At 42.2% G+C, this 27213-nt stretch overlaps 1 protein-coding gene across 2 annotated transcripts; it reads right to left on the bottom strand.

Annotated features, from left to right (window-relative positions):
• Nucleotides 1-7162: 7162 nt before the first annotated feature.
• Nucleotides 7163-23872, bottom strand: mterf2 (mitochondrial transcription termination factor 2). 2 transcript variants are annotated; one of them, XM_056416998.1, is made up of 2 exons: nucleotides 22764-23872; nucleotides 7163-8832 (listed from the first exon to the last, which is right to left on the bottom strand). In XM_056416998.1, the coding sequence occupies exon 2, from the start codon at nucleotides 8658-8660 to the stop codon at nucleotides 7464-7466; it is 1197 nt and encodes a 398-aa protein (XP_056272973.1). In that variant the 5' UTR covers nucleotides 8661-8832; nucleotides 22764-23872; the 3' UTR covers nucleotides 7163-7463. The 2 variants fall into 2 exon arrangements, with proteins under 2 accessions (XP_056272973.1, XP_056272974.1); XM_056416999.1 differs by lacking the exon at nucleotides 22764-23872 and having other exon boundaries at nucleotides 7163-8608; nucleotides 8768-9617.
• Between the last annotated feature and the right edge of the window lie 3341 nt (nucleotides 23873-27213).

Raw genomic sequence — 27213 nt, 5'->3', positions numbered from 1 at the left:
GATCAAACCAGTACAACACAGGTGTGGAGGTTGCACATCCCATGCTTGAGTTGGGTTTGTTCTCACCACATAAAATTAGGTATTTCCATTAAAAAAAATTCAATAAAAATTAGATTAGATTAGATCAAACCAGTACAACACAGGTGTGGAGGTTGCACATCCCATGCTTGAGTTGGGTTTGTTCTGACCAAATAAAATTATGTATTTCCATAACAACATTTTAAATAAAAATTAGATTAGATTAAATTAGCTCAAACCAGTACATCACAGGTGTGGAGTTTGCACATCCCATGCTTGAGTTGGGTTTGTTCTGACCAAATAAAATTAGGTATTTCCATAACAACATTTTAAATAAAAATTAGATTAGATTAAATTAGATCAAACCAGTACATCACAGGTGTGGAGTTTGCACATCCCATGCTTGAGTTGGGTTTGTTCTGACCAAATAAAATTAGGTATTTCCACAACAACATTTTAAATAAAAATTAGATTAGATTAAATTAGATCAAACCAGTACAACACAGGTGTGGAGTTTGCACATCCCATGCTTGAGTTGGGTTTGTTCTGACCAAATAAAATTAGGTATTTCCACAACAACATTTTAAATAAAAATTAGATTAGATTAAATTAGATCAAACCAGTACAACACAGGTGTGGAGTTTGCACATCCCATGCTTGAGTTGGGTTTGTTCTGACCAAATAAAATTAGGTATTTCCACAACAACATTTTAAATAAAAATTAGATTAGATTAAATTAGATCAAACCAGTACAACACAGGTGTGGAGTTTGCACATACCATGCTTGAGTTGGGTTTTTACTCTGGTTGATCCGGTTCTCACAACATAAAATTAGGTATTTAGATAAAAAAATTAGATTAAATTAGAAATTAGAATCTTCTCCGTGAATCGCCACCTTAACGCGGTGGAGGAGTTTGAGAGGCTCAATGATCCTGGAGCTATGTTGTACGGGCCCCTGGAAGGGGCTCCCGAGACAAACAGGTCTCAGGGGAGAGTCCAGACTAAGAGCGGTTCGGTTTCAATTTCAATTCAGTACATTTTATATAGCCCAGTATCACAAATTACGAATTTTCCTCATAGGGCTTTACAATATGTACACATATCCCTGACCTTTGACCTCACCTCATGGTGGTTGTAATTTCACTAAAAACATGAGAGGGTTTCTTAAAGGGGCAATTACCCCATAATGACAGGGTGGACAGCCACTGAAACATGTTCAATATGATTATGAAAATATAGTATGTATGATCAAAATGACTAACTAGTTAGTTGAAATGCTTCAGCAGTCCAACTATTGTTCTTCACTTCTTTAATAAACTTATTATTCTATTTCTTCCATACCTTTTTTGTACTTCATCTAGTCCTTCATAAATTCAGCTATATGTTCAAATATTTTTTTTAATCAGCTCCTTCAGGAATCGAGCGGAAAGACTTTTCATATTTCTAACTGTTTAACTGTTCTTATTATAAATATTTTATGGTTATTATTTTGAATGGGATCACAATGGAGAAAGTCTTCAAATTTAAAAGCTTCTAAGATCTTAATACTTTCAGCTAAAGACACCAATCTAATCTTCAAACTTTGACTAAACCTTCAACTATTACTGTATATTTTCATATATTTTTTATCTTTTCAAATTTCCAAATGAATAATTTTTTTATGGAATAGAAAATGAAGGGGATCATATGGATGACATCTTCAAATCCACTTCAACTTTTTCAACTTTAAAAGCTTACAATGTCGGCATAGGTTCAGCTAAAGACACAATTCCATCTTTAAAATGTTGGACAATTATTTTATACATTTTATACAAATCTAATTAAGCACTTAAATCTAGATCACAACACCTACATACACAGTTGGATGTCTCTGCACATCTCAAGACAGCTTGAGCTCTGACATTCTCTCTCCGGTAATGCTCAGTTCTATACAACATAAACATTTGGTATCATAAGCTAACATTTTAAATAACAATTGAATTAGATTCGATCAAACCTGTAATACAGCCTGGTCGCTGATCAGAGTCTGGTTCAGCCCCAGTTGCTCTGAGTTAAGGTTTGTTTCCTACCATAAAATAATCATTGTCGATTGTTTAAAATGTCAATAAAATATTAGATACTAGATAAGTCATAAAGTCAAACAGTTGTAAGGCATATTATGACATATTAGAAAGTCATGACGTTCACTGTTTTCTAACTTTAATAAGTTATTATATGTTCATAAAGTTCATTATCTAAACAAGCAAGTATTGTTCCATCTTGTAAAATGACCTACACAATTTGTAGTCTCATACTGTTGATACACTGACCAAAAGACAGTACCTACACACGTCAACTTAAAACACTTCACTGCTCTCCGTCTATATGTCTAAACACACAGTTGAGCAAACTTAGAGCCTATTAAACACAATTAGCTCGAGTATTTGTATACAGTTATACTAATATTAAAGCACTTTATGGTAAAAGCTACACACATCAAAAATGCTTTTGGAACATGTTTAGTACACTGTTATTCATGCCTAACCTAGATAAGCTGACAGCTGATGCTCTAGAAATCTGCATGGTGATCCACCACGATCTTTAACAATCTCCGTTCTTCACTGACGTGTGTACTCAGACTTAGCACTGTCTATGATAAATGAGTCTGGTATTACCAACATAAATCGATAGTAGACTCGTTCAAACCAGTGTTTTCATTTATTGAACAGTACTGAATAGATTGCATCTAACTGTAAAATTTAGCTATTACAGAATGTCAGAGCAAAGTTATTAGCATTCAGTACAATACATCTTCATGTTACATTGAGTTGTTTTCTAGGATGTTTCATTTGTACATGAGTTTTTATAAAGTCTCATCTAAACGTATAAATATGATTTTGAGTACTCGCTCACCTGATCGGTGCACTTAAACAAAGATTGATGCCTTCTGAAATTGCCTTGTTTGTTCAATTCCAGTTGTACGCAGCAGTGCGTAAACGTCTTACCTTATATGAGACTTGGACTTTTAACGAGTCTGAAAACCAGTCATGTCATGGCATTAGTATCACTGAGTCTCTAACTATGGATTCTATAGTTCGTTGACAATCATGATGAAAGTCTGATTCTGTAAGCATGTTCAGAAACATATTGATTAAGCAATTCATCTATTTTTTGAAAGTTTTGAAGCATTAAAACTGTAAATCTTAAGAATAAAATGATGTTGATTCGGTGCCTTAACAAACAAGATCTTCAGCTATTTAAAGTCTTCAAGATATCTACATGTTTATTATAAAATCCAAGTTGTTTACAAAGCAGTGATGTATTAAATGCATGAACAAAGTCATAGTTAGTCAGTGTATAATTTGTCTTGTGAAACTATAATTATACTATTTAGTCATCAAAGTGTCATGAAAAGAGTATATCAGTAGTCAAACAACATGATGTAATTGTCATGTTAAATTATAGTATTCATTACTAAAAAGCTAAAACAGCATTTGAGTTGCATTTAGCATAAATCAAATTGAAAGCAAAGCATTAGTATGCTTCACTACTGGATTAAAGATTGGTGTCATAAAATTAGTATATTGACAAAACACTTGAACCAGGTTATTACATATATAGTTAAAATGTCCTAAAAAGTCTAGTAACAGTCTGATTATGTGACTTAAAAGCTATACGTAAATCTTATTAGAATATCAACACTCAACATTTTGTAGTCTCTCAGAGTATTTATAAGAGACAGTCTCGATGCACAACCAGGTCATCACAATATGCTACACAGCTATCCATTGTCAGCGTTCATGTGACTGGCATGTCTCTGAAAACTATTTTGCTTTCAGGTTAGATTCATTGTACAGTCTGGCAAACACGCACACTGTAAACTGATTACATTCAACCCTTAGTACTTATCCTACTTGACAATTCATGGCAGCACCTTGAGTATGTCCCTGCCTATACACTGGCCTGTTTCTCACTGAACAGCTATCATACGTATTCTCTCGAATGACTTGTTAGGATACTAAGTCATTAAGTCATAACATGTAAAGTAAGATACACGTCATACTTATCTGGTGTAGACACTATAGGAATGTATTTACAACTCTAAAACGGGTTTTATTAAACAATTTTTCAAAAAGGGAAATTTTAGAAAATTAAGTATCAGTCGGTTCTAAGAAATAAATATCTATGGATTTAAAGCAGAAATAAATTTTGAAGTCAAAGAATTACAGCTTACTACTATTAATAAGAAAAGTTTAGGGTGTCATAAAAAGTAAATTGAAAAAATCACATTCATTATTTGTATATATTATGTTTAAAATTGTCTTAAAATACTCATAGTACAGTCTGTCATAACATGTCATATAAAAGTCAAAGTATAGTAAAGTCTTATTAGTATAGCATGCCAACATTTTTTTTAAATAAAAAAGTAATTACAAATTTAAAAGAATTTAGGAAAACGTCATACTTAATATGCTATTACCTTCTATTGTCATCGTTTATTGTTGTCACCCCTACGGCATTTGTCTTTTTTCATGAAATACTATTCTTTGACTTTGTTATGATTTATTGTACCATCTTCATGTGAAATACCACCATGCCTCTTTATAATTTGTATTATAATTTTATTATACGATACAATGACATTTCTATGGCATTGTTAAGGAATATTATACGATGGCTGTTTTATCCAATACTATATTATATAATATTCTACTATTACATTTGTTATGGAATACTAAACCATTAAATATATAATGTATAATGGGGTAAATTAACAGTATTTATGTGTGTGTATGTATTAGGGTATGCAGGTATGTGCATACATGTTAATATGTGTGCAGGTTTTTGCAAGTCTACCGTATTAATATATATATATATATATAAATATATTCTTTTACATTTTTTCTATGTATTTAGGGTTTTTGTCTGAGTACCTTTGTATACGTACAATGTGTACATATTTTTCTTTGCATGTGCATATCTCGAAAACCAATAAAAGATTTGATCACAAAAAAAACCATTAAATGTATATATTGTAATGGCATAATATGTATAGAATCATGTTAATGCAATGGTATACTGTAGCAGCTGTCTCTCATTTGGCCTCGGCTGCTGGTGATTGGCAATCAGTCAGCTTTTGGGGGAAACTCACGGGTAGCGGCAGTAGAGCTGCTACATATACAATAATATGACATTTTAATTGCCATTTTATTTCTAATGTACACTATGCTATTAAATTTATGATATTTGTATGACAAACCCTCCAATGACATGTTTGTGACATTGTTTGGCATACTATACTAAGAAAGAAACTCAGATCTTAAAAACAGTATTCTGAAGATGAAGGACGAGCATTGACCACCACTGCATGGTCAACGCTCTTATAAAATAAGGCATGTATGAAAGAGTGTGATTTAAAAGATGACGTGGCAGACTGCCCCTCGAGCCAAACTCCCGACAGACGAGCCAAAGTTTCAAAGAGGTCTTCACCTTTTGGTCATTGAATATCCATCAATGTGACATTTGTTTACCTTCCACAGAATGTAGGCTTTGTTATTTTGGGATTTTCTCATCTGGGCGAAAGCAGCAGTCTCGTCTCGAGCTTAAATCACAATCCATGATGCACATGTTTGGATAAGGAATGAAACAATAACAATATCAGATGTGGTGTGTTTAAGGTTGGAAATTAACTGTAAGCTTTTTCTTTGTGGGGAAAAGGATTTGTATTTGAATATTGTGCATTATTACAGATGCAGTAAAGTTTATTTTTCTCCTACGTTAGTTGCTTTTGATAATAATAATGAATATATGTTATTAGAACATGCATCTCACACTGACTCGGTGGTCGTCCCAGCTCTTGTTTCAGCTGGAAATCATAGCTGTTAATTGCAGATGTCAGAGATATGACCCATAAAATCAATGTGTTAAGCGTGGCTAATATCTACCAGTGTCTAAAATGGAAAGGGGCAGTTTATACTCCATCGTATTAACCTCTCTGGCTTCTCCGTGTAATTCAAAAGCACAGCCCAGGTTGAAACTGCAACAGAGGATAGCAGGTAAGAAATAGAGGTAACTGGCATTTATACATCTGAGACCTCGTCTCTTCTGCCTCACTTTGATACATCCGGATTAACTCCTTGTATTTATTGCTCTGCACCACTGGAAGTCCTCGCAACATGATGTATTTAAGAAAATGTCTCTGTTTTTGTAAAATAAGAACCCTTCAGTATATCAGCCGTGGAGTACTCGAGGTACTGCTGTCGTGTCCCCCCCCCCCCCCCCGGGGGCTCCGTGTTGTGAATGGTTTAAAAAATGAACTCTCGTCAAGCGTCCATCTGCGGGGCTCAAATCCATTTCCAGATGCACTCACTTTTGCCTAGTGGCTATCGCCATGACTACGGAGCCATGCAGAAGGAAGCAGGCGGCAGCAGATGGGCAGCGGAAGTTGTTAACGTATACCCCCCCCACACACACACACTCACACACACTCCCTCAAGTCCTCGCTCTTCGTTGTGGCCCCCATCATCCACATGACAGCGAGGAAAGCTCGAGGCGTAAAGTCATGGCTTCATTAGCGGTGGAGCTCACTCCCATTAAAGGCTTGTTCCCCGCATGTTTCGAGGGCTTTTCCTGGCTCTCAGACATTAAGACTCATTTTCCGACGCAATCTCTTGGTTTGACGAAGCTCAGAAAGATTAGATATTCATTTTGTGATCAACACTCAAATCAACGTGGGTCTTCTTTACCTTCACATGGCATGCAGACAGTAACACCTTCATAAAGCCAAACATCTATTTTGATTAAACCAACTGAAAGACAACGTTTCTTATCCCACGCTGTGGGAGCAATGAAACTAATGTGAAATGATATGACATTTCAGTCGTGAATTGGTTCATAATAAAGTGTCGCCATCTGTAAAGTAACATTAAATCTGTGAGACGCAGTTGGATTTCCGCCCTGAGGATAACAACAGTGCTGCCAAGAACATTGTGTGAAACCGAGCCACTGAGACGGGCTGTAAATAAAATGCTTTGGAAAGCCGCGTTGGTCCTCAGTAATACGCTGTCATACATTTGATAGACCAGTCGGCACGTCTGTCTTCGCACAGTTATGTCATGCAGCATTTCATGCGACGCCATTGTAATGAGGCAACGTGTAAACAAGAAGTAATACATATTCTTTATTCGGCGAGGAACCACATCTTCCCTAGAAAGAGCGACACGTTTAGATGCCATTGTCTCACGTTCTGATATCGCTCTGGGAAGGTGTTGCATCACCGTGAATTTACACCTGCAGTAAAAGTGTGCTGCTTTCAAAGTGTACCGTTTATAGATTTAATGCTTGAAATAAGTGCACCGTAAAACCCGTAAAGCACTCTAATCTGATGCTGATAAAATACAGATATAAATATTTACCAATGCACTTCTACACAGCCGTAACTCCCTCGTGCGAGTCCATTCCACCTGTCAGTCGTCTCCCTTTAAAGGGGCGACGGGGTTAAACATCGGCCTCTCTCTACCCAACTTCAATTTCCCGTAGCTCATCTCAAAGTCCTTCTTCGTGCCGGTGAGGACCTCCAGACTGCCTGTCCTCGCGTCATAACCGCGCACCCTCAGTCTCTGGATGCGATAGTTCACGATCTGCGTGGTCAGCTCCAAAACGGTCGGAGTCTCCTTGACTTGAGACATGCTGACCCCGGCGCCGAGGAGGCCCTTAAAGCGCTCCGCCAGAATGACGTCCGGGTAGTAAAGCACCGCCGGGCAGTTGAGGACGATGTGCCGCAGCTCTTCCTCGGAGCAGCCCATGGTGTCCTGGGAGTACGCCAGCGAGCGGCGCATGCTGTCCGGGTTCAGCTCGGTGACGAAGCCCTTGAGTTTGGAGAGCAGGCGGAGGAGCTGGGCCGCGCTGAAGCCCCTGGCCCTCAGAAACAACAGGGTCTCCCCCAGCACCTCGGGGGGCTTGAGGAGAACAAACGGGTTCTGACTCAGCAGCTTCTGAAGCCAGATCTTCATGTTGGCCTCCTGGCCCCCGAGGTCCCGGTAGGCCTGCTGCAGGGTGCGCACCATCAGCTCGTTCTGCTCCACCGGCTGACTGAAGCTCTGTGGAGCGCTGGCCATCAGCTTGGCGATGATGCGCTTGTTGAGGTTTAAGCTCTGAAAGTAGGCGATGTTGTTCCGCTGGCTGTCATGGTGGCTCGCCGAGGTGAAGAAGGAGGCGGGGAAATTTTCAATGATACCAACCAGCTCTTTCTGTTTCGGACACACAGACGTCCAGAGCTCCCGCTGAGCCTGGATCTGCTCTGGGGGACACAGGACAGCCTCGGGGTAAACCACGAGAATGCGGGCGATGACGGACCCCGAGGCTCCCATGTCCTTCAACATGGCAGCTACCTCCTTCGTGTAGGCGGGGCTCTGATGCAGAATCCAGCCCTTTAATTTCCGGACCTTCTGGATGTCCACGGAGAGATCGTAGAGGGCTTCCACGGTCTGCTGGTTCTCCGCCGTGCTCAGTGTTGCACACGGTCTCCGGGGTAACGGCGGAGCTGCGGCACGTATGCACAGGGACGTTGCAATCAAACGCAACATGGAGGCAGAGTCCGACGGCAGATCACCTAGAGGAGCGGGAGCAGAAGGAACTGCAGTGGGTGACAACCAAGCAGGCATGGGACAGAACTTCTGCCGAAAAGCACTCGCGTCATCTTCTGCAGCAGCAGTGGGAGCGAGATGGAACAGACGGTTGCAGCGATGCTCTGGAAGATGCCCAAAGTTACCAACAACTGTGGCAGCTGCGACGGTGCTGTCAGGCGAGAGGTCTGGCTCGGCCGGTCACGTGCATCTATGGAGACGGGAGACTGAGAATCACGACGCTGCTCGGTTTTGTTCCACTATTCACACAGAAATAATGTCCTGACTTCATGCACAGCCAGGTGTTCAGAGAGCTTCCAGATGACTCGTCAGAGAGCCACAAAGATAAGAAAAGTCAGCTAAACGTAAACACTGTCGAGCTACTTATCTGAACCTCCCCTTTTTAAGAAGGATTGACAGGTTGCTGACAGCAAATGTATTTTTATTTTGTATTTTCCTCCAGGAAACCTTAGAACTCCAACCTGAGTTACAAAAATGACATGTTGATGTAAACTTTGATCATATCTATTAAAATGACGTTGTAATCCCCCCTGCTTTGACACAGCGAGTACCCGGATGTGCATTTTGTATGCTTCCTTTGGGGCAATGACATTCATCATAGCATCATAGCCTAGGCTTAATACCACAGGACATAATGGTTACACTACACATGGTGCCAGATGTTGCACATGGGAAAAAAGGAAAAGCAGGAGCTGACTCGTCGATGTATCGATGTCACATCAATAACCGATCACGACCAGTCGGAGCAGATCAATACATCGTCGCATCTCACTGGAGTTCGCGCGGATAAATAAAATACATGTATTACACGATTTCAAAATAAAAGACTTCTTAAATAACGTGCAGTGTTTTATTTGCTGAAACACGAAAGGTGTTCGATAGTTAACTGGCGTTATAGTTGCTAGAAGATAAAGGAACATTGCAGGACGTAACTGGTTCGTGGTGGTTACCGGTAACTGTTGACACAGTCGTGCATGTTGAGAACTTACCTGCAGCAGCGGTTACAGGATGTGACGTTTTGTTATGAAAGTGTTTCCTCTTCTTCTAATATTAGTCTCTGTTGTTTTGTGCACGCACAGCGCCACTCAGAGGCGGTGGCGAGAACTACAACTGAGAACTGATTCACTCAAACGTAACCCTGGAGTATCTTTTTTTGTTAAGGGAAATTGCATCAGGCAGAGTGTATAAACGTGTTTGGTTTTAAGCTCTCGATGCCCCATTTCATTCCTCTTTTCAAAAGCTCTGCTCTAGTATTGCAGCCCATATGCCCAGCAATTAAATAATTCTGGCAAAACTCTATCTCAAACCGCAGTTGGTGCACCTCCAAACCCGGCAGCATACGGGGCCCTGATGAGTGTAATCAGCACAGGGCTGCAATGGACTGAACACATGGAGAGTTTTCTCGCAGTTGGTGCTTAATCATGATGCTTGATCATCAGCTCTGCAAGCTGTTCCCCCAGCAGCACAGAAGCTGTTGCTGCTGCTGAGTGGGTAGCTGGGTTCATTATAGTTTATGTACTAGTAAACAGATGATGCGCCTCAAAGGAAAAAAACAGGTTGGTGTTTCTCTCTCTTTTAATACCCACTATGTTGACAGGACTCAGTTGGTAATCAGAGAACACTGACTTAGTTCAATAAATTGTGTCCAACTATCACACACACAGAGGAGACACGGATTGGATGTTACATCGTGTTTCATGGGAAATGACTTTCTCTACAGTTAGAAGAGGGCTTGAAACTACATGTGAGTTTGCAGAGTAAACACTGTCATTCACTCTTCTCCCATTAGCAGTCAACCATGCAGTTAAAGAATTCCCTCGCATGTGAAGAGGGTTTGAGTAAAATCACGCACTCTCCCAATGCTACCTTTGTTTCTTGCAGCAATGAGGAACTTAAAACACAAGCAGCACTTGACGTGCAACTAAAACATATTACTGGCTGTGGGCAGAGTCCTCTGATCTGTCTGGGATCACGATCCAATTCCTAACAAGCACCTCTGAATATGTAGCTGGTGTAGGACGTCTAACTTACTGGGACTTTGTTGTGTTTGTCAAGGTTCAAATGAATGAAGCAACATGTAACCAGGCTACAGCGCAGTCAAACTCAGAGAACAGCATCAACAAGACTCAACATGGAGGGTTTAAGATTAAATGTTGACAGAAAGTCACAGACTCATATGATATGAAGTGGAAGAGGCCAGACAAGTACAGACTCATTGAACATGCTTCACACCCTCGGTGATGCTTTGTGGAGCTAGGAAATATAAATATGCCTCATTACACGAGGAATGCTGACTTAGCATCCATTCATTCAACTGAACCTTGGAGTGGCCAGACATTTCTTGTAAAGCCAACATGATACCAAAACTATGACATGCCCCTGAACCACTTTCTGTAAAGTACAGGACTTTCCCGGCGGTGTGCTTTTCCTTTGTCATATAAGAACTAGTGCAAGCTGCCCGCGGGAACTTCCAACCCGAGAAACCAAGAGAGAGCTAGAGCGCCTGCTTCGTCATGAGCACAGCCAATCACAGTTTAAAGAAGAATTAACGCTTTGCATTGCCTAACACATGTTTAACTTTGGGTTTTTCCTATTGCGATTTTCTGGCTGTGCAATTTTGAACAAGAGGCATTTCTAATAATAATAATAATAATAATACTTAAAACTTATATTGCGCTTTTCGCTGATAAGAAATGTATTCATCTCGTTGCGTAGTAAAGTTACCTTTTGCTATTTTTTAGCTGGAAAGAGCCATTAATCATAAAGTGAAGGCCGGTTGCTTTACTGTAGATCAGAGTCAATATTTGTGGAGACATATTAACTTACTGTGCAGAACATGAGGCGAGCTGAATATAATATTAACTAACAAGCAAAGCAGTTTAGTATCAACAGATTATACCCCCTCCCTCCTACAGTTATTCTCAAAACATCACACAAAGTGCAACATTACGAGGACGCTACATTCCTAAATATTGATTGATTTAAGGGTATTCTGATTGAATAGCTCTTATGTTGCGTATCAATATGACCCAACTCTGGCATGTGTGAAACCATGGAGGGCGACTATGGGTCGGTGGTTAGCAGGTCCGTCTTTCAATCAGGGGGTTGGAGGTTCAATCCCCGCCCCAGTCGATGTGTCCTTGAGCAAGACTCTTAACCCTAAATTGCTCCCTGTAGCTGTGTCTACAGTGTATGTAACAGGATTGTAAGTCGCTTTGGATAAAAGCGTCAGCTAAATGACATGTAATGTAATGGAGACACGGCTCCTCCCGGCTGATAAACAAGACTGAATGAGTCCTTTGTGTTTGCTTGCCAAAGAAAAACATAATATCTGCCAGATAGATTCCCTGAAACTTCTAGATGGAGTTCAGATTACTGGACTCACTGATAAAGAAAACACTCAACATGCATGAGCACATAAACACTCCCTCATAACAGAAACCTTGACTGGCTGCTCCCGCCTGCATGTGAGTGAAAACCTGTCCATCAACACAGTTAATATTCAACCAGGAGCATAACTGTTATTTCGTGTTCTGTCTTTTGTATTTTTTTTTTATATCTTCATTGGTTGTTGAGACTTGTCAAACTTCTATGAAATACTTTAATGAGTTTGCACCCACAGCAATCATTCACAGAGTAACTTCACGTGTGTGTGTGTGTGTGTGTTCCTACGTCTTTCACACTCTCGCTGAGAGAGTGTTTGTGGAAGTCTGTGGAAGAATGTGGAGGAGGAAACTGATGTTAGCAGGAGGTGGACCTAAAGTGACACACCAGAGTGGATACAATGAGCACACCTCCCGCAGTGTGACACACACACATGGCCCGGGACAGGCTGGCAACATGACCTCCATCAGGTTTCTGGACTTACTGCTTGCCCTCCTCCTCGTCCACCGGATCTACAGTGAGGAAGCGGAGCTCGTTCTCACAGCAGAGGGCACCAACATCGAATTGGGCTATTGTTTTGGAGCGGATTATATTGTTGTTTATCGATGTGCACCGGAGGGAGACCAGCTGCTCGGCAACTCCTCGGCCAGCAACACGTCCTTTACACCTCCTGCGGACTTCCAGAATCGCATCCACATCAACTCACATCAGTACCTGCTCGGGCTCCAGATCCAACACCTCACACACGAGGACTCAGGGGTGTATCGGAGGGAATGCTGGCAGAACCAGACGCTCACCAGCCAGCACACACAGCAGCTCTACGTGTGCAATGAGGAAGTTGCATCTGAGGAGATCCTCGTAATGGAGGGCGATGCAGGGGCTGAGCTTCTGTGCAACAACACTTCCATCGGCTTGGAGGGAACCTCTGTGCGCTGGTACCACGAGACATATCCGATGTATAAGCCCACACTCTTCCTGGATAGCAGTGTGTCGCTGCACCCTCTGGTGGAGCAGCTACAGGGTTTCATGGAGGTCAGAGACAACGGGGCATTGCTTTTGGTCGACAGCAGCTTGTTAAAGAATAACCAGCATTATATCTGTCATGTCAGCCAAGGTAAGACTTGTCTCAGTTTCCAAAGCATGCACCCAGCAGACCGCGGGGAGAGCAGTGACATGTTTGCCTCCGACGGGGACAAAGTGGTGTTACAGTGCTCCTCTGATGGTAACAACCAGGAATGGGACACACCACTTGGGAGACTCAATGGTAGCAGCGTGACAATGTACGTATCATTTGGTGACAAATTTGAAGACTTCTCATTGGTGATACCCGCTTTCTCTGATGACCTCAGGGGGGACTATTCATGCATCTCCTCCTCGCTTGAAGTTCACTACGTGCTGGTTGTTTGCCCCCGAAGGGAATCACAAGAATTGGTTGTCGTTGAAGGCGAGAGCGCCATGCTGAATTGTGATGTTGGCAAAGACGTTTCTCAAACGGTGCAGTGGCATCGCCGAGAACCGTCGGGCAAAAATGAACTTATCCACGACTCAAAGGACGAGACTGTTCCCATCCCGGAGGATCTGAGGGGAAGACTGTCTCCGTCTGAGAACGGCTCCTCGCTGACAATCTCCCACCTGGAGGCGAAAGACCAAGGGACATACTGGTGTGTTGTTTTATTAGACCATTGGTTTCTGGAGGATGATGATGATTACAAAGAGGATTATGAGGATGAAGGTGCTGGGGAAGATGAATTCAGCAACGACCTGTACTGGGACGACACACAAAAGTGCATCTTTAAACAGGAGACCAGATTGACATCAATCCCTTACAGTGTCAGGATTTCGGAGCCAGCGACCTCAAAACCAGAGACCAGCCTGACCGACCCATCTGGAGTCTCTAATGTTACGGGCTATGCCGTGGGCGGAGTGGTGGTGGTGCTGCTGCTGGTGTTTGGAGGGATTGTTGCAGTGATTGCAAAAAAGAGAAGAGCAAAAGCCAAAGCCACCAAAAACATGAACATGAACGTGGATCCTGGTTGTACTGAGGTTTTAACTCTGGATGATTAAACAAACATAATAAAACAGCAGTAGGTAAATGTGAAAGAGTCGTAGTAAACTTTGTTTCATTCTGATGCAACCTTCCTCCGCTTCGCTCTTGAGGAACTAATGACATACACTGGATTTATAAATCTGATAAATGCAATTTCTTCTTTCAAAAACCTATTTTGTCTTCTGGATGAAAATAGCTAAATCTTCTGTTTCTTAAAAGAAGAAAATGCTGTCGCAATGTCTTTCAGTAGAGCCATCACAGTGTGCAAACACACACAATACTGTGTTTTTAACTTATCTGATGGGCTGAGGCTGTTATTTGATTCCAGATGACGACTAAAAACCAGTCAGGCTGCTCACCTGTCAACAGATTATTTGACGCCCTTGAGGCAAAAGCATATTGGCAGAATAGTGTCAAAGGAATCACAAACAGAAACTGTGATGCAATTTCTGCCGTGCACATTCAGGTATTTCATTTTGAATGTGTGTTAGTATCTATATAAATGACCTTGTGTTCTTACCTGTATGCTCAATGAGTTTTATAAAACATAGTGTACACTGGATTTATAAATCTGATAAATGCAATTTCTTCTTTCAAAAACCTATTTTGTCTTCTGGATGAAAATAGCTAAATCTTCTGTTTCTTAAAAGAAGAAAATGCTGTCGCAATGTCTTTCAGTAGAGCCATCACAGTGTGCAAACACACACAATACTGTGTTTTTAACTTATCTGATGGGCTGAGGCTGTTATTTGATTCCAGATGACGACTAAAAACCAGTCGGGCTGCTCACCTGTCAACAGATTATTTGACGCCCTTGAGGCAAAAGCATATTGGCAGAATAGTGTCAAAGGAATCACAAACAGAAACTGTGACGCAATTACTGCCGTGCACATTCAGGTATTTCATTTTGAATGTGTGTTAGTGTCTATATAAATGACCTTGTGTTCTTACCTGTATGCTCAATGAGTTTTATAAAACATATATAGTCTCTCTCTCTCTCTCTCTGTTGTCGTTCCCATCGGCCACCGGACACCAGCAGTTCTTTCCACGATCCACACTACCCTTCTGGTTCCTGCTCCCCTACATCCCTTCCTCCCTTCATCCCTCGACCCCTTTCCGCTTCCTTAATCCAACCCCCTCGTTCCATCTCGCAATGAACCATTCGTAAACTCCCAGCGCTATTCGGCGTGGAGTCTTTGTTAGTGAATGGTTTCATCACACTGGAATATTTAAGCTATTATGATTATTTATTGATCTTAAAGTCGCATGAATTGATTTTATTTTCCCTTCGGGGGCCTCATAAATAACCTGTAATCACAACCTCCACATCCTATAAATCACCGTGCCAACAAACAGTTCCTTATTTAATCACCCTTCACAACCAGATCAAAGAGAGTCACACACGTTTTCTACATTCAGACAATCTTACTTATCAGGGGTAACTGAGACATGACCATAGAAAATAGTTCTTAACATTTTTTGGGTTGTTTTAGATTCACAGGAAGGCGCTCATGTCACTGCGCCTTGTCGGTGAAGGAAGAACAAACAAAACAAATGAACATTTCTTTGTACGAGTTCTCCTATCTTTGATCAAAATGTACCTTCAGTTTTTGCGTACAACACAGATATTGAATGAACATCAATATTGATCCAATATGTTTTCAGTTCATGTTTGCCAAACACAAAGTGGAATACAGTATAAAAGTGATTGTATGTGTTTTTGACTATATAGCTGACTGTGTTCGTATTGATTCCGTCGTGCAGATGTACAGTTTTTATTTGACCAAAATATTTGCAGTTGTCACAGAGCCAGCATGTCATGAATTTGAATAAACACTTTCAAGGAAGTAAAATGCTGCATCTTCAGTATGTAATCTGATTTGTTTAGTTAGAAGAACTTCCAAATTGAGAGAGCAAATGCTCGTCTCGTTTACTGGATGGGCTCCTGTTCTCTCAACAAGCTCCAATACAAGTTTCTGCTCCTCTAACTTCCCACTACAAGAAGCTTGTATTGTCAAATGTATCATATGTCTGGAAACCCATCCAGGAAATCATGACTGAAGTGTACACATTAGATTTGTTTTGTGTTTGTGTTATCTCCATATCGTGACCTGCTCGATACAAAGTGAAGCTGTGTCTGTCATGTGGTGTCGGATGTCGCAGCGAGAGAGGACCCAAATGCCGACATAACTTCTGCAAAAACAATATTTAATTTCAACAAACTAGCCAGGACGACAAAACGTGGACCGAACGGTACGAAGCCACACTGGGAATGAGACGAACAGGGTTTACATACACAGGCATCCATTCTGCAGATTGTTAAATTGATTAGTTTGCATATGTATATTTATAGTTTATGGCCACAATTAAGCTTTTGTTGAACCTTAAATAATGAACCAATATGACACAATAATGTAACGGGTTTATAAAATCATTTTAACTATATGTCTTTTTTTCAACCTCTACAGCAAATAGTGAAGTGGTTTAAAGGACATTAAGGGAGTTTTTGATAATTCGCTTTCAAGCCAATAGTTTAATAACACAATCAACAGCGGTATCAATCTTCTCATCTAACTCTTGGCAACAAAAATGAATGTGCATATTCCAAATTCTCCTTTAAAACTGGGTAAAATATCTGTTAGACATTTTTTTTATTTTCTTGCCACATTACTTTTGACTTTGACTACTTTTGTCAAATTACAGGCTGCACTTTTTACACATGCAAAACACAAACAGTGAAGCTGCAATCTGAGCCAAAACCGCTGTTGTTGTTGTGAAGTTCTGTGACGCAAAGCTGCACTGATGTGCTCTTGAAGCTTTCTCATCGTGCAACACAATCTGGAGATGTTGTGTTTGCAGCAACATTTTCAACTGCGGATTGTATTACTCCTACACACTTCACCTTTTGGAGCCCTGATACATATTTATGATCCACAGCAGTGCCAATACATCCAAAGAAATATGGTTCCTGTTTGGAAAATAGTTGCTCAGCTGGTATATATAAAACACTGAATCTTATTCCATCGTTGTTTCTAATTTGATGTTGGGCCAATACCTGCTACTGCACCTGCTGTGAACAGATGGACTTTTTGGGTGATCCAAAACCAATTGTTTACCTGTTTGTGCTAACAGCTGTTCTTTTGGTATCATTTCTGTTTGATGTATTTTTTTATTGTTAAAAATACATCTAATCAAATCAACACATGTTATGAAAAGTGTCAAATTGAATCATGAATGAACCACGAAAGTTATGAGTAAAAGGAACCTGTGTCCACACGGTTGTTGAAAAAAATAACCTTGTTACAACATCCATGATCGTCGGACAAGGTCATCAATGTCTGTTGCAGAGAAGCAGTCAGAGTTGTCAAAGTGTTGCTGACAACTTGATCAAAAATCCTTCAAAGACACAATTCTGTTTGAGAAGCGCGGATCAATCGGATGAGTGAAAAGAGAGAAGGAGGGAGAGAGAGTGTCTTCCATATTTGCCAGATTGCTTTCCATACACCCCTTCACAGGCTTGATTGATGCAGACACAGATGTGAAAGAAGAGCAGCTGCTCAGTGCTCTCAGGTGTAATTAAGAAAGGGCTCGGTCACACACAGAGAGAGAGTGAAAGAGAGAGAGAGAGAGAGGCCCCCGGGAGGCAGATGCAGCCCGAGGAATCAGCACACCTCTGAGAACACCGGCTTCTTTTGGCTTGTTACAGTGAGAGACTTTAAATGGATCAGCTTAACTGTCGAAGCATCTCTCCGACCATCTGTGTGTGTGTGTGTGTGTGTGTGTGTGTGTGTGTGTGTGTGTGTGTGTGTGTGTGTGTGTGTGTGTGTGTGTGTGTGTGTGTGTGTGTGTGTGTGTGTGTGTGTGTGTGTGTGTGTGTGTGTGTGCGGGAGTGCGGGTTTCAGCTGCATGTCTGCCTCTATCTGTGCTGCGTGTGTGTTTGAGCGTGAGCAAACTGTGAGCCACCGGCAGAACAACAGTTAGAAGAATAATCAATTCAATCAGCAAAGAAATTGTGTTTCAACAACTTGATACTCTGAGTCTCTTGTCTTCATTTGGGCTCACGCAACTTCTGCAGAACACACCGGGACGCATGACTGGACTCCCAATTTCAAGATTATCCAGAAGTCTTCTCTGACACACACACACACACACGTACACACTCCAGTTTTCACACCAAGGTAACAAACAAAATCGGATGTTAACTTGATAGCTCCATGGCGCCCCCTGCCCCCCTCCCAGGGCACCTCTTTCTGTCCGATCAGGAGGCGATATGTTCTGTGGAATCAGCACGTCTGCTCGGTGCTCCCTGGTCGACGCCGGCCTGAGCCTGCGGAGGCCCGATCTGCTGTAATTTGCCCAGGCCCATTACTCCCACAAATGTGATGGCTGTGAGCACTGTGAGTGTGAAACAGTTGGTGGGTTAGAGAGCCACGGAGGGAGAGAGAGAGAAATAAAGAGGGAGAGAGTGGGAGAAAGCACGGTATCCCTAGCTAGCGCCTCTGTGCTGCCACAGTGTCTGAAAGTGTGTGATGTGTTGTGCTAATGGCACCAATTATGCACCAGAGAGCACCGCTGCTGGGCCGGCTCCACAGCAGAGAGGCTCGGAGGAAAAAACGGTTGCAGTGCGAAGCCACCGGGGGCTTTTCTTCCCAAACAGCGGTCTGCTGCTCGCTCCTCAGACATGTGGAGGTATCTGGTTGGATCGCAGACACGCAGGAATTGATGTCTGGTATTTTTTTCAGAAGGGCAATCCAAGCGAAACCGGGACCAATCAAACTCTCTCAATAAAACTGACTTCCCTCTGGAAGTCTCCGAGGCTTTCAGTAGATTTGATTTGAAGTCTATGACTTAGAAAGCAGTGGGCGTTGGGCTGTGATGTTGTGATACTCTGTCACATTGTACTACTTGAACTCCCCTGTGTGAGGAAACTGTTGGCGAGCAGAAGGTGCATCGGAGGTAATCATTCTGTTTTCGTAATCCCCTGGCATGGTGGTGCTCACAGTGTGATGTGTACAAGGGACAATTAGTTTATATAGCTTTTCATGCGTCGGTGTGAAGCTTCAGAGGGAACATTTCTTCTTGCAAAGCAAAGGCAGCGAGACGGGAAAAAGTGCAGTCATGTAATTGGCTCCTCTGGCGTGTAACAAGTAAAAGAGTTGTCCATGGATGTCTTGATGGGTGCCGGGAGGAAACTTTAAAGAAAGGAATACGTTTTAATGTCATTACATGTATTGGGCGAGCCGCATGCATACGGCAGATAATTTCAAGCCTTTGCTTGGAAGCAGATTGGTTGTTGTTGTTGTTGTTGTTGTTGTTGCACACAGCTTCTACCAAACAACTGCAAAGCTGACTTGCTCACTCATGTGCAGATGAAATAAGAAGAATTGCGGGGGGAGTGAAAATGAGACCATCTATATTCAAGAGATCTCTCAAAAACAATCACACAGACGTGCGTCGTGAAGGAAAGCCAGTGCAGCCACACCTTTGATGCACAGATGGCGTGTGTAAACTGTCTCGTTCCTCCTCCTCTCCACGGAAGCCTCTCTCTCTCTCTCTCTCTCTCTTGCTGCCTCTCTCATCCCTCGTGTCCCACATTCCTCCTTCCTCTCATCATCCTGTGTGCCACTCAACGGGTTTCTCTCAGTCTACCGGCACCTCGACTTGCAACCCATCCTGTCTACATTTAATAAATGAAGCCTTGCCAAATTGGCCGGGAGGGCGGGAACTCCACGGCTGGGTAACTGTTAGCTGAATGCTTCAGTTCATAAAGATGGTCCGCTCCTTCTGTGATTTGGAGGTTTTATAGAAAACAGCCAGCGATGTTGAATGTCTACGGGCGAAACAGATTCACGTCAGATCTTCTTCTCCCCAAATGTCTTTCTGAACACCGAGCACAGACATACGTTCTGTGGGCTTCAGGATAACAAGCAATCAAACAGACTCAGACACCACATGTAAGTATGATTGGGGTCAGCATCATTGAAGTCAGTCATGACCCATCAGCGGTCAAGAGATGTCAAAATGTGAAAACTCCATATCAAAAAAAGGGTTGGGGGCGGGGGGGGGGGGGCTGACTGGGATCTGAAATCATGATATTTATTAAGAATCCCACTCAGTATAACTTTAAATTACATTTTGAGAAATCCATTAATCACATCTGTTCAAAAATCAAAGTGGAAATACAAAAAAATCACTGTTTCACGGTTATGTTGCCAGGCAACCAATGAAAACTCCACAAAGGTACTGCTCACATCCTAGATCCAAATTGTTAGATTGTGCCCGCTATTTCGAAAATGAAAAGATAAGGGAGAAAAACTGGAGATAATTAACTATGAGAGCCAAAGTTTCTGTTGAGCTGAACGCAAACTCGTGTTTAATATCTCTACAGTTGTTGTATTGGCTGTTTGGGAAGAATAAACACAGACTTCACAAACCCTGCAGCGGTCAAATTTGCACGAATGGCAAAGTGAAAGTTCGCTTTGCTTCCTGTGTGAACCATCAGTCGTGGTCAGAAGAGCGCGGCGAGGAGTTTCCACGAACCACGGTCTCCATATTGTCATCTAACTCTCAACAAGAAAACAAATCTTTCTTTGAAATGAACAAAGGAGCGTCTGCATGATGTTGCTACTGATGCCACGATAACTCCAGAGAAGTTCTCTGGTCTTGTCTCCCTGTTGTTTGCTGAAGTCCACGCTGTCTCTGCGGGCATATCTTGTCATTTCAAGTTTCAAGGTTTTATTTGCCATTTGTGCCTCGACCAACAGTCCAGACACATTGGAAATATAGTTCAGAGCTCTCGAGTCAACAGTTCAGAAATAACACCATAATAAGAACGGAAAAAATAGAAAGTATTCTGTATGTGTACAGAAAGGTGTACAGAAAGGTGGCAATATGTACAAGAACAAGAAAGGTGCTAATATGTACATTTTTGGATACAGTTTTAAATGACAGATAGTAATAATATGTCACATATTGCGCATGATAAGTGTAGTGAGTATAGTGTTGGGTTGTAGGTGTTGCTTATTGCACTTAAAGCAAAGGAGGTCTGAATAAAGGCTTCTTTTTTTTTGCTTCCTCAAATGAGAGGAAGCGAATAGAAACACTTGCTTTCCTCCACAAGCACAATTCCTATCTTTAGTGAGACCTGCTTTGCCTTGTGACAAGCTGATTGACAGATAACCTGACTGACGGATCACGTCTCTAAAAGAAAGTGGAAGTTGCCATCTCAGATATAGGAAAGTGAGCTAAGGAGACAAGGTTATCCCGAACAGGAGAGAGATTTCAGCTGCGTTTCCATCCTCTTCATGATGAAAGACTGCTGTCATGTTAAATATCAGATACTGGGTGGATCACGGAGGTATCGGGAAGAAAGAGTGCAGATTGGCGAGGCATTTGTCGAGAGCCTGATATTTCTGGAAAAGGAAAAAGAAAAGTACTCCAAATCTCTAATGTGCATCTGATGTTATGCTCTTTGCATGTGTGCGTGGTGAGGAGCGAGTGTGGGTAGGTTTAGCGAAACAGGGAGGCCCGCTGAGGATTCAGTTTTTCGCTCACATAAATTTCTACTTTTTCTCATTGCTTGCTTCACATCTCAGCAAGAAGGTGTGGGGGCGGTCGACTGCTCAGAGGCAGGCGGAGCGAGGGATCAGGACACGCTCGTACTGCTCGCCGGGCATTCGTGGCAGCTACTTAGTGTGTGCTTGTACAGGAAGACCTTTGGCTCTGTGCCTCAGCCCTGTATCGCCAGAAAAAGGCTGTTCTGCATCCCCCGAAGGTAGACCTCACGCCCTCAAGGTCTTATTTCTGAGATCCTTTCCTCCTGCCTTTGTTTTGTAGTGTGTACCGCCCGGAAGGTTTAAACACGGGTGAGATGCAGAGGGCAGAACAGTTGGAAGTATTAATCTCCCCCTGATAGGCTTAAATCATCCAACAGCAGGAATGATACAAGTGAGAACTGAGATGCATCAACGACTGCGACATTATTTCACCAATCTGTCTGCACGTCACAGTAAAGACATACTTTAGCCAGCGTGACGCCGCCACAGCGGGGGATAAATCTAAAAGAGCGCAAACAGAATCGACCCCCCATTCCCAGGAGTAATGGAGCTGTCAAAGGCCAAGACTGACCCCGCAGTAACCCACCGGGGGCAATGATATGGCACCTATGCCTTCACACTGTGAGTCTGCAGCACAGTGAGTGAGGGGGGGGGGGGGGGGGCATACATTTGATGATAGCAGTCATCCTCACTGGAATGAGGAAAAATAGAAGTCATTGTGCCACTGTTATCTCATGGGAGATGAGTGTGTGTGTGTGTGTGTGTGTGTGTGTGTAGGTGTGTGTGTGTGTGTAGGTGTGTGTGTGTAGGTGTGTGTGTGTGTGTTTGTGTGATGAGAACCCCTGTAGAGAGCATAACAGAGACAGAGAAGGAGGAGTGACACTCCTGGTATAGGAAATGATCATTGATGCCCATGCAGCTGATGATTCCTGCCTAAATGAAACATGGGACATGTCTGATCCTCCGACACCTGCAAACTAATTAACTCACGATGGCAAAAGAAGCAGCTTTTTCTTCTTTTTCTTTTTCTCCTTCTTTTTTTTTTTGTCGGCGGGACTGATATCTCACCACTTTGGTTCTATTTACTGCCTGTTAAAATAAGATGCATTTCCAAGACGCAATGATGACACGTACCCTACGGCATCAAAGCGCAATGCACGGCGAGGCAATCTTGCATCCAATCTCGAGACTCGGCTCCAGTAGTCGGTTGTGTGGTCTCTGGAGGGGCGACACACGCATCCTCTCTGCCTTCAGCCGCTCTCCATCCATGGCGCATCTCCGGCTCTGAAGCCACTTCGGCTCTGGACACACCGGCGGCAGCGCTCGACACACACACACGCACGCACGCACACACACACGTACACAAACACGCACACACACAGAGTCATATACACAATTTTACAAATGCAGCGCACAGGACGGAAGCGGCGGTAGAAGTCCTTCTTGTATCTGATCGAGCGCGTCTATGGTAAGGCAACATTTTATTTTCTTTAAAAAAAAATAAAAAAATCTGTTGTTGCATTTTACGCGCAGCGAGGATGAATTATTTAAACGAACAAAATGCTCTAATCTGACTGAGAGTGTTACGATAGTGATGATATGAGGGGTGAAAAGAGTAATGATTAGCCTACTCCACACAGCGACTTAATGGTGACTTTACAGTGAGCTGTCTACTTTATCGGCTCTAATGCTCCACACGGGCGTAATGTTGAGAAGATGTGTTTGTTTATTATTGCTTAATTATATGTTTTAAGTTATATTGAGCAGCTGTGATTTTAAGTACATATTGGTATAAATCACTGAAAATATATGTTCACTATTTCCAGGTGCAAACGTGTGCTCTTCATCACTGTTTCAGTAAGACTCTACCAGGGAGGGTGTTGTATCACTGGGTGATATTACAACGTGTCCCAAAACACAAGTTTGTTTGATAATGTTGATTTGGTGGTTTGTTCAGCTGTATGTTGAGATGATCTTAAATATTTCTCCAGAGTCACACTGGTCGCTGAAATGCGGTCTAAACAAAGACGTGATCTGAATGTTTCATATACAACTTCATACATATGGAGCCACAGACCGTATGCTGGCAGCGCGAGGCTCCCGGTGTAACGGGGGCACAGTGCATTCTGTACACTCACGGAAATAACGAGCGTGTTTACTGCTGGGTCGCGCATGCGCATACTCGAAGGACCGCTTCTACAACTTTTGAAAGGGACCAGCTGGAGTGAACGAGCTGACGTCATACACGTGAGGCTTCACACTAACTTCACACTTTGTAAGTACTTGAACTACTTCATTACAATGACGCAAACCCAAATCAGCTCCATTAGTATCATGTTATGCTGCTAGCTTGTAGTTAGCATGTTAGCGTGTAGCTACATCAGCATGTAAACATAAACACGTGAGTAAGGGACTACTGGAGCCCTGCATTATAACATTGAGTTTTTAGGCCATTTCACATGACCGGAAGTGAGTGGGGCAACATACAGCTGACATGGGAAGGAATACATTGATGTACAAACAAAAAGAGGGTCAAAATACATGTTATATTACATACAAACAATATACAATATATAGTTTGCATCTTTCTGAAAAGATCCTTAATAAACAACTACGGCCACCGGTGATAAGACATTCAAAACTGGTTCAAAAGTGATTTTTTTTCCTAATAGCCTACTTATTTTATTTACAGATGTCCACCTTGAAGATATGGCAGACCAGCTGAGACCGGCTCCTGGGTGGCTTTAGCAATGACAGTTAAAGAAGAACACCAAGATTAAGTTCAACAAGTGTGTGTTTTCAATTTCATTGTAGTTGTATTTAAAGTACATTGTTCATGTTATATATATATTGTTAAAATGAATACAAAATACAAATAAATGAATGTCACATGGTCGTTGTCCTGTAAGTGGAAACTGTTGATGTGTTACGATGACTATGTATTTCATTGTTATTTTGTGAGCTGTGACAGTAAAAGTGAACATCTTTCTCATCAACTAGTTCTAGATGTTGTTTGAATATTCATGTTTAGAACATGTTTCACCAGGATTTGCAATATTGTCCTTTAGCTGAGAAATGTGGATGTTCTTTCTTAGTTAGACTCTAAAATGACAATGCAGAGGATAAAAAAGATAAATATAGAAAAGAACTTCAACTCTTAAAACCAAATTTGAACGTCGACCAGAGTCGTTTATTAAACGTCTTTTCAACGGAAATGGCAGGTCTCTTATACTATCAATTAATGTCATCCTCACTTAACTTTACTCATTATTTTCTGAGTTAAGTTTCATTTTACACTCAAACAGCCCACTGTTTGCACTGTTCTTCCTTCTTCTGCGTAGCGCCTTTATTCTGTGTGTGCTGGAGGAATGATGTAGGACAAGATTCATCTTCTCTCCTTTCACAGGAGCTCCTCTGTAGCCCGGGGTCAGATGGAGCTCCTGTGCACGGCGCTCTGCCTTCCGCCTGTGGCACTCTGCCTGTATACGTCTGTGTGTGTGTGGTGTTTGGTTTAGAGACAGAAAGAGACAGGGAAAAGGTAGATAGATGGAGAAAGAATAACTGGAGATTTGAAGCTCGTCTTGGCGTTGCTATACTGTTGCTCAACTCTCTGTTTCCAGGGATTGATCGTTGACAATAAACTGCCTCACTCACAAGATCTGTGAACACACAGGGGTGCCTTAATAGAAACATCTTTGGCACTGTCACATCCCTCAATCACTTGCATCCCAAATCCCTCAGTCCCATCCTCATCACTAACTTCTAACCTCATTTGTTGCCTTCATTTTCTACACTGAGGCAATTGCCTTCCCTGCACCATGGCCAAATGTCATTACCTCCAACACCTTTGCTGCTAGCTACGTAAACTTAGCAGCAGCTGAATTTACAACTCAAACCTGCCAGAGCAGCCTGCAGCGCACAGTGTAATCTCTGGTTGATCCTGTCCCCGAGGCGTGTTTCCCCTGTAAGCACGATTATTGTTTGGGGGAAACAAAAGCTGAGACATCTGAAGCTCGTAGTCCCTTTCCGGCGGTTGAGAGAGAGTCTATTATTCCTGGTGTGAGTCTCTGCACGAGAGGAGTTATAAGCCATGAAGAAAGGAGGACATGCAGATCAAATTGCTTTAATCCATTGAAGCATCTGTCCTCATTCTCCAGAGGGCAGCAGGGTGTGTAGCAGAGCAGGCACTGAGTCCTGATCACAACTGGAAAGGAAAACAAAACCTGTCTCCAAGGAATCATATGATGTGCCTTGGTCAGCCAGCTGTGCAGGACATGTTGGGTATGGATAGCAGGACTGTCAATCTGACAGATCCCCCCCCCCCCCTCTTCTCTCAAGTGTCAGAGATGGTAAGAAGCTTGGTCAAAGCTTTTCATCATCTGCAGTCATGCATGCATATTTTCCTCTGCTTTTTCACCCACCTTTTCTGTCTTTCAAAAAACGTGCAGCTTTAAAATTGTTCTGGAAAAAGAGACAAAAGGTAGAGCATCCCGAACTCTGTCATTCTGTCTGCAACTAACAAAGTTTTTCCCCCTGATGGGTTCATTCCGCAATTGCTGTATTTTTTCTCTCGTATTCAAACAGTATGACTCATGATGTCAACTCGATTTATTTTCCCCTCACCCACAGAGTAAATGTCTTTTGTTTTTGCGCTGTTTGTGATTAATGGAACATCAAAAGCCAATCTGAGCTCAGTGTGATACATTCCTGAGGATATGAGTCTGCCAGGGACCCATAAACATCATTAATGAACAAGAGGCCGACTGGAGAGAGACAGTGACAGAAAAAGGGTGTGAAGAAGCAAACAGGAAGGCGATATTTATATATATATTTATATATACCTGTGGTTTTGATGATGATTGCCTCGGTGAGTGATGAAGACACACTTTGCACCCAGGGATCTGGTGTGATTACCCACCATCAGTTTGGTGCGAAGGTACAAATGGATGGCAGCATCTTTTTTTTTTCTAAATCCATTTGGAAAATTACTTCTCCCTTTGCTCTTTCATGCCCATGGCGAAAAACTCGCAAGTGTACAAAGGAAACTTCTCCACTCATCTATGTGAAGACAGCTATATGTATCTGCTTATGTAGCTCTCTGCTGAGCTTAGAGGCTTAATTACCCAGAAGAGAGGAAATAAAAAATGAAATGCAATTACGAAACTGTGCGCAGGGTAGGCTTGAATAGGGGAGCTGTTTCAGATCTGGGAAATGCTGCTAACATTTCACAGTAGAGGTCTGACCTTTTGCGTTGTGTTTTTCTGCAGAACAAATCTGTCGATCCTCGAGGAAGCACATCCTGAGCCTGTTTTTCCAAAGCTTGTAGTAGCTTCTGGTAGAAATGTTACAAATGTGCCGTCTGTTTGCTCCGCTGGGAACGAGAGTAACCTCCTTCATTCTGAATTTATTTATTATTTTTTACATGTGTGTAAATACTCTTATGCACTTACTTGCTAATATGAAGCAACAACCTTCAGCGGGTTAACTTGGCTTAGCATGAAAACTGGAAACCGGTGGAAACGGCTATATCTTGGCTTTCCTCCACAAGCACAATTCCTATCTTTAGTGAGACCTGCTTTGCCTT

Source organism: Pseudoliparis swirei, chromosome 6, assembly GCF_029220125.1.
Source record: "Pseudoliparis swirei isolate HS2019 ecotype Mariana Trench chromosome 6, NWPU_hadal_v1, whole genome shotgun sequence".
Taxonomy (NCBI): Eukaryota; Metazoa; Chordata; class Actinopteri; order Perciformes; family Liparidae; genus Pseudoliparis; species Pseudoliparis swirei.
This window is presented reverse-complemented; position numbering and strand designations above follow the sequence as displayed.

Excerpts from the sequence above, each read along its gene's own strand:
- mterf2 (XM_056416998.1), bottom strand. The coding sequence starts at position 8,660 with ATGCCTGCTTGGTTGTCACCCACTGCAGTTCCTTCTGCTCCCGCTCCT.